This window comes from Staurois parvus, unplaced genomic scaffold (genome assembly GCF_062004578.1).
Source record: "Staurois parvus isolate SC_StPar_1 unplaced genomic scaffold, SC_StPar_1.0 ptg000672l, whole genome shotgun sequence".
Taxonomy (NCBI): Eukaryota; Metazoa; Chordata; class Amphibia; order Anura; family Ranidae; genus Staurois; species Staurois parvus.
The window spans coordinates 4,084,582-4,097,320 of NW_028318468.1; the positions used below are offsets into that span (position 1 = coordinate 4,084,582).

At 40.1% G+C, this 12,739-nt stretch overlaps 1 protein-coding gene across 6 annotated transcripts in view; it reads right to left on the minus strand.

Annotated features, from left to right (window-relative positions):
* The window catches only part of FAM184A (family with sequence similarity 184 member A), a 327,003-nt gene that overhangs the window by 142,399 nt on the left and 171,865 nt on the right, over positions 1 to 12,739 (minus strand). For all 6 annotated transcript variants that reach the window (XM_089652182.1, XM_089652183.1, XM_089652184.1 and 3 more), the window contains one exon: positions 139 to 336. In XM_089652182.1, the coding sequence (XP_089508308.1) occupies positions 139 to 336 (198 nt within the window). The remainder of the gene's footprint in view (positions 1 to 138; positions 337 to 12,739) is intronic.

Genomic DNA, 12,739 nt, shown 5'->3' on the forward strand with positions numbered 1-12,739 from the left:
AATGAAGGAATCTGGCTGCTGATAACTTGCCTATAACTTTCAACTGAAGCCATTAAAAGACTAAAACAGGCATTTCACTGCTAGCTAAGACACATTGGCAATGGATTTAGTGTTGTGCCTGCATTCCCAGTGACTCACCATCTGTAGCTTCTTCTTCTCCTTATTTGTAGAGCTTTGTGCTGCCTCAAGCGATGCTTGATGTTTCCATGACATCTCTTCTAACATCTTTGCATGAGCTTCTTTTAGCTGTACCGTCTCCTCCTCAAATTTGATGCGCAGGTTAATCAGTTCTTTCTCATAGCATTCTCGTTGGCTCTGCTTCGCTTCATTGATCTTCTGTAAAGAAGGAGACAAGGCAAACACTTTATGCAAGTACTTACCCATACATCAGTTTTTAGACCCATCAATCAGCCTAAAAAAACAAACTTTTTTTCTATTTCTGTTCTCCGTGTTTAAATTCATAGACATATAATTAAAACTTTCATTCTGTGATTCAACATCCATGATTTATTAACACAGAAGAAAAAACTTGACAGTCAGTAAGCTTGAAATGTCAGGTTAAATCCTCAGTTCTCCATTTCTCCTTGAGGCATTTCAAACAGAAACATACATCTTCATTTTAGATAAAGGCCAGTAGATATGTCTCATTAGTCCAGCTCCAGCACATTTTCAAATGTCTTTGTTTTTAGCCCAGGTATTATTTTAAACTTTTGTCCTTTTTAGACTTTATTAAGATATCTTACAGTCAACACATTAGGCCCAACCATTCACTCGTAGCACAGACTAAACTGAAGTTTATTTTGGTCATATGAGATGAAGCAATTCACTGGAAAAGACAATTATAATAATTCGTATTATAAAGGATTTATACCGATCATTTTGACCAATGACAGGTAAAGTGAAGAACATTGATTATTTTGTAGTGGGCGGGATATACTAGACAGCAAGTGAACAAGTTATCCTTGAAGTTGATGTGTTGAATATAGAAAAAAACAGGCAAGTATAAGTGTTTGAGAGACTTTGACAAGGGCCAAATTGTAATGGCCAGACAATGGGATCAGAGCATCACTTAAATGGTAGTTCTTGTGAGACGTGACAGGACCTACCAAAAGTGGTCCAAGGAAGGAAAACCGGTGACAAGGTCTGATAAAGAAATGAATCTGATCATCAAGTAAGGATATATAACTATACTTTAACTGCTGCTTTAGACATTATGGTTCAAACCTGTGTCGTGACCTCCCTAGGACCTTTAGGTATCTAAAATGAGCAAGCCAAGAATGTTTTATGACATGACCATCTGGAAACACAAGGTTATTTATTTATTTCAGGTACTTAATAGTGCCATCAGTTTAAAAAAGTTAATGCTGGTTCCAATAGAAAGGTGCCAGAACACACAGTGCATTGCAGTCTGCTGTCTATGGGTCTGTGTAGCTGCAGATCAGTCAGGGCATCCATGCTGACCCGTGTCCACAGCCAAAAGTGTCTACTAGGGGCATGTGAGCATCAGAAGTGGGCCACAAAGCAATGGAAGTAGGTGGCCTGGTCTGATCAATTCAAGAATGATTTGAGGAATACAACAATTTGTTTGAGGTGTTGACCTAGCCTCCAAATTCTCCAGATCTCAATCCAATTGAGCATTTGTGGGATGTGCTGCAAAAACAAGTCCAATCCATGAAGGCCCCACCTTGTTACTTACAGAATTTAAAAAATCTGCTACTTATGGCTTGGTGTCAGATACCACAGCATACCTTTGGAGGTTTAGTGGGCCATTCCTGAAGACGTCAGAGAAATGAAAGCAGTTGTACAGGGCTTACTACATTACTTCCATTTTCATACTTCCAGTCTGTGGAGAACAGGTGGCCCCAGGAAGTGGTTTACATGTGCTGTTGCTTATGTATATACAAGTACTGTTATGGAGTAAGTGTATTTTAGCTCTTAAATTGCCAATAAATGCGGAATTACATTCATGGAGGCTGCCTCCTGGTTTTCTTTTCCCTTTACATATACAAACTGGAGGAAAGTTTCTGAAGAAGTGGACCTGGGGAGTAAATCTGGATAAAACCGCTGGAGGGAACATGTGCTCTTAAAGTGCTAAAGACCCATTTATATGGAGATTTGATGAGTGTGGTGTGCACAAGGGGAGCACATATCAGTCACAATAAGTGAAGATATTGCATTTTCTACCTCTAGGCACAAGACACTTTTTAAAGAGCGCTTTATGAACAGTGAATCTGAACAGTGTTTATTGGATATTTGTACCATACACAGAGACTTGTGTTGCTGACTTTTGCACAGAATTGATATAATTTACAATATTTCTGTACTATATTGCACAGTGACTGTTGTAGTTGAAATATTGTGTATTATTGATATATGCAGTTAAGGACAATACTGAGGGAGGTGCATTGTAGTATGTACAGTTCCATGTGTATGGTGTCACTAAAGGGAATTTATCTGCATTATTGTTTAAGGGATTTGTTGTGTTGTAGTACTGCAAGCGCCACACCATATTGTCTTTACTTGTGGACTCCATATCTTGATGGGTTATGGTCGGTGGTCAAAATGCTATTTCTGATTGGTGTATATAGTGCCAATAGTTTCCCCAGCCCTTTATAACATAGAGAGACCGTACGGTTACAATACAGTTCAATACAAGGGGCTGCTCATGAGAGCTTAGCCTGGAAAGGTTGAGGGGAAAATAGGAAGAGGTTGACCAGATGTAAGGTAGCTGGATATAGTCACAGAAACTGTGAGCATGCTGTGTATGTGAAGTACACACAACTTTGTAAAGAGAGTCAGCTGGTCACATGCTAACATTACACAGAACTAAGGCTACCTTCCCAAGCATTTACAAAATGACAAGGAGAATCCAGATGAAAGTTATCACTTCTGAATGATTTAACTTGTGTGACCCATTTCAGTCAGCAATGATCAGGAGGGGAGGGGAAATGAAATGAAGCATCAAGGAAGATGAGATATATGTTGTGTAAATAAAAAACAATGGGCAAGGACAGAACAGATAAGCAAGACTTTGAACTTAACATTCTAAGTTCCATTCATGGTGGTTTCATTGTTCCACGAACTTCAGTGCTACTGTTTTAAGTATAATATGGAAATAGCCAATTTGGAATTGTGGCCTTATGGACTTGACCCACCATTCTGATAAAGCTGGACTTTGCAATAAATATTTTTGGCAGCCAGGGACTTATTTTTCTTCTTTTAGTATCCAAGATTGCAATGTGAAAATATTTTTTGACATCATGTAGTCTAATGATATGATTCACAACAAAAGAATCCTTAATACATTTTTTTTTTTTGTAAAGCTCCAAACTTTTCAAATTAAAGTAGTTCTAAAGGATGAAGGTTTTTTACCTCGATGTATTCTATGCATGAAGGTAAAAGACCTTCTGTGTGCAGTGGCTCTCCCAGCCCCCCTCCCCCCAATACTTATCTTTGCCCCCTCTGATCCAGTAACGTTCTCAACAGCCTCTGCTATCTAGGAACTCTTACTCCTCATTGGCTGAGACAGCAGCAGGAGCCCATTGGCTGTCAATCACTGCTGTATATCACAGCTATTGAGCCAATGAGGAGAGAGTGGGTGGCAGAGTCTGGCCACGGCTCTATGTGTCTTATGGACACCTAGAGCAGCAGCTCAGGGATGAGCACACAGCGGTGCCCCCAGGGTGAGCGGCCTTCCCTGGGGGCACTGCTCGAAGGGGAGGAGCCAGGAGCAGTGGTGGGGACCTTAAAAGAAGAGGTTTGGGGCTGTTCTGTGCAAAACCACTGCACAGTGCAGGTAAGTATAACATGTTTGTTATTAAAAAAAAAAAAAAAAAACCAAAGCCTTAGTGTCACTTTAATTTATTATAATAAACAGAAGGTCACCTGGACCACTGGCTGGTTGTAAAATAAAGCAAATGTCCAAGTGATTATGGTTTAATTACCTGTATGGTACACTTGATATTGGTGATACAACTGACAAAATTTCTAGATACACATGCAGTTAGGCCAGTTGATGTTTATGGACATAACAATATTCTTTCACAAACCTGGTAAAAGTTGAAAAAGGGGTTGTTGGTGGGCACTAAAGGTGTGGCTGAACCGTGTGTTTTTACCACAGCCCAACTACAATTATAAACTAAACCTCAAAGGGTAACTCCACTTTCATGGAAAAAAAAAAATATAGCAAATAAAAAAATGAATATAGCATATACCATACAATCGCTACACAGTCCATATTGTAAATGTAATGTATTTAAAAACTACCCTCTCTTTTCAAACTGCAGCACTGTAAGTTTTCTGTAAAATTCAATGCAATATGGCAACTCGGAGGTGTTCTGTACACGGTTGGTGTACAAAACACCTCCAAAAATGTGGTTTCCTGTTTTTGTGAAGAACTCTGCACTAAGATAAAAGTCAAGTTTTAGGCATCCTCTGCAGGGTTCATTACTTCTAAAGTGATGCAGACAACGCAATTTTTCTCACCAGAACACAGAAAGTGCACCAGCTGATTGAAATGATTTAGTTACTCTCATTCAGAATCAGTATTCAAAAGGACATAGAGGAACAAACAGTTTTTTCTTTGGAGCAGAAGCAGGTAGGAATCTGCAACAAAGTCTTATAAAATCCATGCAATGAATATTGATCACCCAGAGCAGATTTTTTTTTTCTCAACAAAAGAGGAGTTACTCTTTAAAGCAGAACAATTAAATGTTTTCCTAAAACAGTTATATTCAAAGCATGCCATGAATGATAATTGTTACAGTTGCTTGTACTCTCAAATTAACTGTCAAGCCATCAAATTGCTGGTGTTATTAACAGGTCACATGTGCAGCACCATGGCAACTGCAGATCAAACAGAGGCTAAGATGGAAGCTTCCTTGACTTTAAAATGATAGGGGGCCTTAATGCTATTGACAGACTGCAAATACTGTACGTCATTTTTTATTTTGCCCATAGCTTTGCTTTAAATGTCTAGCCAAATCATATTATGACTGTACACTGACAGATGAAATAAGCACATATTAATTATTTAGAAATGTATATTTCAGCAATTCTGAAGGTGACTGCCTAGAGAACATAAACGAACACATAGTTCTCAAGAGGTTGCAATGATTATTGAATTACCTGAGCTTCAAAGTTTGGATATTGAAACAAATAGTCTGCAGTTAATGTAATCTTTCTACCTGCATACAGTGACTGCGCTATGGTACAAAAGATCATATAAGTCGGAGCTGCATTAAGGCAATGGAAAAAAACTTGTTGCCTGTACAGAAATAAAGATAATTTAGCAGATGTTTCCTAAAGTAAAATATCTGACAATTACTATATATATATATATATATATATATATATATATATATATATTACATTCACATCAGTCTCTAACACTCAAGGAACAATTTAAGTTCCCTAACTCACATTAATACATACTATGGCCAAATTACATAGGATCCGATTAACCTACCAGCATGTCTTTGGAGTGTGGGAGGAAACTCACACAGGCATGGGGAGAACATGCAAACTCCAGGCAAGGTGGTGCCACGGATGAGATTTGAACCAATGAACCTAGTGCTGCCAGGCAGAAGTGCTAACCATTTAGCCATTTTACTATTACTGCAAAATAATGCTATAGTAAATCACTTGTCGGCAGATACGGGTGCTATGTCTGATTTTGAATTCATATTTACATTTGACTCACGTAAAGCACTAGACACAGTTTGCCTGTTAAACTGACAAAACAGACATCACAGTAATGACTGACTCTAAAGCTACTGTACATGCTTTTAATGGACTCTTCACTCTAGGACTTTGAAGAAGCAAAGAAAAGCTTGTACAACACCAACAACAGTGTTTAAAGCAAGTCATTCAATTCCTGCTATTGAAGATATCTTGCATGAGATTAATAAGGCAATGGTGTCAGTGGATTGAATTTAAATGGAGCTAACATCAGACTTGAGTTAACCCGGGCTATCACAGTCCAAACTACATTTGTTAGTTATCCATTAGTTACATATGGCAAGTATATCCTTAACCCGAGAAGTTTATCAATATGTGATTGAAAAAGTAATGAATGGTTAGAAGGCACTCAAATCAGTTCAGAATATATTATTTAGTGGGGGAAAAACCCCAAATATGAGCATGATAAAAACTCCATGTAGTACTTCAGCGATTAAAGGACGACTTGACTCTCAATAAGGTAAACAGCATATTTCAAATGAATAAAATTATTTTTATAGACCAGGTGCCATAGTAATAGTTCAGAATATATTTCAGATACCCGAAACCCCCCAAAAAACAAGAACACCTCCAATAGAAGTTGAGTTCAAAGATAGCAGCTGTTAGCACAAACCCCATGTAACAATAAATGAAGGCAGGTTCATTGAAGTAGCCTGCAATAAAACAGAAAGCATTCAGTGCCAGAACTCTACCATATTTTTTTTTATTGCGTACTTCAGCATGGCATACAACAATACTGTATGACAAGTTTCAAATTCAAACTTTTTACAGCAACATGAACATCCAATTAGTAGGTTTACAGACAGCCATCTACACAATGTCCTCTTCCAAAAGGGAGTTCCCGTTGTAGCAATAAGTAAAGTAGAATGCAGGAAACTTGGTCTCCAAAAAGACCTTAACAGATATGTAATCATGTCTGCAATTTGGCGATTGGTTAGGCTGAGGCCTCCTGAAGATACATAAGGATCTACAAAATCCACTTGGACATCCCATTTGTAGCAGCAATGGACAGTGTCACCAGCGGTTTTTCTATATATGTAAATCACTTTTTACAACCAATAGCCCAAAACGTACCCTCTTACATCAGAGTTGGGATACACCTCCTGGACATGCTTTTACCCTATAGCTAGGAATCCATCTACCTGTGGGTCTCATTAGATGTCACCCCCCTGTACACTTCCATCCCCCATGAGGTAGGTCTCCAAGCCATCCAACACTTATTGGCAGAGGACCCTCTCATGAATCCCAGACAGGCACAGTTTATCCTGGAAAACACCCAGTTCTGTCTACAGCATAACTATCTTGAATTTGAAAGAGAGTATGGTGGCAAATTTTGCCCCCAGCTACGCCAACCTAACCATTGGCTTCTGGGAGCACCAAATTCATGACCCACAGTAATCCTTTTGCCTCCCATATTGTGTTTTATGGAAGATATATAGATGACATTGTCATCATATGGGATGCCCCCCCCCCCGACTGTTGACACATTCGCACCATATTGTAACCAGAACCATTTAGGTCTATCCTTCACTCATGTAAGATTCCCATACCCTTGCTTTACATGATGTACAACATTGCCACGATGATAAAAGCTATGTTAAACCCACCACTGGGAACTCATATATTCATTTGCAGAGTTGCCACCATCCCCGGTGGGTTAAAAATATTCCTAAAAGCCAATATTGCCGATTAAGAAATAATTGCACCAGAGCGGCCGATTATATCGACCATGGCAAAATCCTGGCTAACAAATTCTTGTAAAAAGGATACTCTGTCCCCCTCATACAAGATTCTTTTCAGCATTACCTAGAAAGACCAGCCCGTAAGTCCAACTAGATGAAAACGCACAACCCATCCGTTTCACCACACAATTTCATATTCAATATAAGAAAATGGAGAACATCCTGCGCAGACACTGGCCTATACTGCTACAAGATTCCTTCCTGCATACATCTATTACTGAATGCCTCAAAGTTTCATACAGAAAGGCCAAAAACATCAAAAGCCAAATAGCCACCAGTAAAATTAAATGCATTTCTAATCCCAAACAGTGTACCACATTGATTCCTTTGGTTGGGATGTATCAATCTAAAAAGGCATTGTGCCTCACATGCGCCTTCATTCAGCATGGCCAGAAAACTTATACCATCAAACGGAAAACTCATTCCATCAAAGAATTTTATATTTGTTCCACTGAATATGTGATTTACTGTCTGACATGCCCATGTGGATTATTCTATGTAGGGAGGACCATCATTATGTAAATGTTTCGGTGAGCATAGACGTCTCACTGAAGCAGGATCTGATAAACATAGTGCCCCCAGACATTTCTCAAAACACCATTACAAATCCACCATGGGGCCCTTCGTGTGGGTCCTGGAACATATTCCCACATTGCCCTCTGTGGCAAAACGCTTTAAGTGCCTTTGTTAGTGTGAAACATATTGGATATATACCTTAGGTACCCTAGTCCCAGGAGGGCTGAATGAAGAGATTGAAATACATACGGTACTGTAATAATTCGCTCATTTTTTCACGTATATCTAATTGCTCATTTTTATTAACACGTTTTATATTGTGCATGTATAGATGTTTATATCAACATGCGTACATCGCCAGTTGGTTTTTAGCTTCCTTTTATAATGTCTTAACGCTTTCTCTTTTTTATTATTATGTCTCCTTTGGTTACATTAATAATCTATTCCACTCACACTATATGTAATTTATCCTGATCTTTATTACCATTTATTACCATTTTTTAGTTCCATATATTTTTTGTATTGTTAATATTATTGTATATACACTTTTATGTACATATATCCCTTATTAATTCCCTTTTTATTGTTGATCATAACATCGGCGCTCATATATTGTGTCCGTTATTGTTTATTATTCCACACCAGTTATGCTCTCCCTTTATGGCACTGCGCCTTTAAATTCCCACTGAGCGGTGTTATCCTGCACTGACAACGTCCTCTATTTAAGCTGTAACTGCTCCCAGTGCCATTAGGCCAACTGAAGGAACTAGAAGCTCTGAGCGCGTAGCCTGCTTTTCCCACGTTTGTGTCTCCTGATCCTATTGACCCTTTGCCTCTTCCGGTAACATCACTTCCGCCGGTGAGCTCCAAGCTGGTTGTACGGTCCCTTCCTGTACAGACGCTGCTGGATCGGCCTCACAGCACCATTACTCTACAGGATTGACCCTTACTGTGCCTTCATACATCTCCATCAGCCCAGCATACATTCCCCATGCCACCGGTTGGTACCTGCAGGACGTTGAGGAATGGTCATCCTTTGTACACAGATGAGCTTGTTTTCTTATTATTCTTGTGAGTGTTTTTAATCCTTTGCTATTAAATACAGTTTTAATCACTGCACTTAGATGGGCGCCTCCTGTTTCTTTCCTTTTGTCCTTGCATACCGAGGATGGCTGCCGCTATTTTGCGCTTATCTTCGGGCTGATTGCCCGAGAGACTCTTATAGACTTTTTATGTGCTTATGAACATTATACTTTCATTTCAAAGTGCTTTATATCATTGCCATTTCCTGCATTAGTTTACATACATAAATTGTTTATATATTACTTCATCTCTGTGCACCAGAATTACCTCTTTGTCTCCGGGTGTAAGGCTGTGGTATAGTAGTCCAAAGTTGCAATACAGCTATTTTGTGATCATGGAGGACACAAAGGTGTTGTAGTCTCTAGAGCAGGGTTTATCAACCAGGGTTCCGTGGAACCCTAGGTTACTCCAGAGGTTACTAGGGGTTCCCTGTGCAATGGGAAATATCTGACTCTCATACATTTCTACCGATACCATTGATCTTTTTAGCTATCTGTAAGGGAGTAATTCTTCCCAATGACACAAGTGTTAAGCGCATTCTTCTCACTGGCCATCACACTATTGTATCATAAGTTTTAGACATAGTAATTTTTTGCAGGGGTTCTCTGAGACCAGAAATTTATTTCAGGGGTTCCTCTGTGTTGAAAAGGTTGAGAAAGGCTGCTCTAGAGTATTGGAAAATGTGCCAATAAAACCATGTTTTTCGGAATCGTTTCCCTCTCTGATTTATTGCTGCCATTAATCGTTGCATCTCATTAATCTCATTTACCACAGCGATCAACCCAGCTTGCTTTGGGGGCACTCAGCATGGTGAAGGGGCCAGAAGCACCAGTGGGGGACCCGAGAAGAGGAGTATCTGGGCTGCTCTGTGCAAAGTCACTGCACAGTGCAGGTAAGTATAACATGTTTTTTATACAAAAAAAAATATGTGAACCTTTAGTATCACTTTAACTCTAAGCAAACCACTAAATACACAGATGAAATGATAGGCAAGCAGCTTGGTGTGACAAAATCAACTGTGGGAGCAATAATTAGAAAATGGAAGACATACAAGACCACTGATAATCTCCCTCGATCTGGGGCTCCATGCAAGATCTCACCCCGTGGGGTCAAAATGATCACAAGAACGGTGAGCAAAAATCCCAGGACCACACGGGGGGACCTAGTAAATGACCTGCAGAGAGCTGGGACCAACGTAACAAAGGCTACCATCAGTAACACACTACGCCGCCAGGGACTCAGATCCTGCAATGCCAGACGTGTCCCCCTGCTTAAGCCAGTACATGTCCAGGCCCGTCTGAAGTTTGCTAGAGAGCATTTGGATGATCCAGAAGAGGATTGAGAGAATGTCATATGGTCAGATGAAACCAAAATAGAACTGTTTGGTAGAAACACAACTCGTCATGTTTGGAGGAGAGAGAATACTGAGTTGCATCCAAAGAACACCATACCTACTGTGAAGCATGGGGGTGGCAACATCATGCTTTGGGGCTGTTTCTCCACAAAGGGACCAGGACGACGGATCCATGTACAGGACAGAATGAATGGGGCCATGTATCGTGAGATTTTGAGTGCAAACCTCCTTCCATCAGCAAGGGCATTGAAGATGAAACGTGGCTGGGTCTTCCAACATGACAATCATCCCAAACATACCGCCCAGGCAATGAAGGAGTGGCTTCGTAAGAAGCATTTCAAGGTCCTGGAGTGGCCTAGCCAGTCTCCAGATCTCAACCCCATAGAAAACCTTTGGAGGGAGTTGAAAGTCCGTGTTGCCCAGCGACAGCCCCAAAACATCACTGCTCTAGAGGAGATCTGCATGGAGGAATGGGCCAACATACCAGCAACAGTGTGTGCCAACCTTGTGAAGACTTACAGGAAACGTTTGACCTCTGTCATTGCCAACAAAGGATATATAACAAAGTATTAAGCTGAACTTTTGATATTGACCAAATACTTATTTTCCACCATAATTTGGCAATAAATTCTTTCCAAATCAGCCAATGTGATTGTCTGGATTTTTTTTCTCATTTTGTTTCTCATAGTTGAGGTCTACCTATGATGCCAATTACAGGCCTCTCTCATATTTTTAAGTCGGAGAACTTGCACAATTGGTGGCTGACTAAATACATTTTGGCCCCACTGTATGCTTTTCAAAGGAGGTTATCTGACTTTTCTCAGCAGCAGTTCAGTAACACAGGTCTAGTCCCTACCCCAGCATGTAACTGCACAGTAAAAAAGAAGCAGAATAATATTCAGCTCATCAGTCTATCACTGCACTCCATGATGCCAAGTTGAATTTAGATACTTTAAGTGGAGCTCCAGACTCCTGTGAAAAAATATAAGGCAGCAGCAACAAAAACTGTAGCTGCTGACCTTTAAAAAATAGCCACTCACCTGTCCCACAATCCAGTGGTGTGCTCACCCCAGCTGGCTCACTGACTGTCCTCTGTTCCTGGCAACTGTGAGCACACAACTGACTGTGAAAGCTTGTGGCTTCACAGCTGAGCGCTCACTGCGCATGTGTGAGCAGCGCTACACATCATGAATGGTCCTGCAGTCTTCTGGGACCTGTCACGTTCTGGGAACTTCCGTTTCCTAGGCAGGCCAATTTTGACAGGTACCCACTCCCCCCCACTCTCCAAAGGTACCAATTATTCACAGGGAGTGGGGAAAAAGTCCTTAAAATGGAACTTCCCCTTTTGGGTGGAGCTCCGCTTTAAGCCTGGTACACATAGGTAGGAACTGAGGAACTCCCTGTACTAACTATGGGATGTTAGTACAGAAATCTCCCAAATGACAGCCCCCCCACCAGAACACACTGGTCAGTGGTTGCAGCCATTGCAAGCCGACCGGCTGCTGGTTTTCCACCATATTCGGTTGACAGAAGCCAGACATTAGGCCGGCTTCTGTCGGACAGACAGATGTACACACTGAACGAATGTTGGCTGGTTTCTGTTGAACCAATCAATATCGGCCAATATTAAGCCTTAACACTGTTTAAATGTAAAAATAAATGTATCAATGTATTACTGAATATGGAGCTGAATAAATTTATGATTTTGTGATTTTATATCTACCTGCAGTTAAGCTTTGAATTGTGAGCAGCACAAATTGTTACAATTGCATGAATAATCATACAAATATGCACATTGTATTAAGCTCTTCCTTAATATTTGGTTTCATATAAGAGAAACCATCGGCAGTACGGATTCACCCAGTCAAGCTTAAAAGGTACACAGGAACAGGCACATGGATCTGGACACACAGGCTATGCGTCCAATTTCAAGCGCCTGACCCTGAATACATGTCAAACTGTGTGGGTGAGTCCATACACCTGATGCGAGTCCATTTATTTATATAAAACTAAATATTAAACCAGAACTTTACACTCTCAATCAACAATACACATCACACATTTTTAATCCTTAGAATTCTCTAGGCTAGGGTGTCTGCTTTCAGAAAATATACACAGATGAAACTCACAAAATTAGAATATTGTGCAAAAGTCCATTTATTTCAGTAATGCAACTTAAAAGGTGAAACTAATATATGAGATAGACTCATTATATGCAAAGCAAGATAGTTCAAGCCGTGATTTGTCATAATTGTGATGATTATGGCTTACAGCTCATGAAAACCCCAAATCCACAATCTCAGAA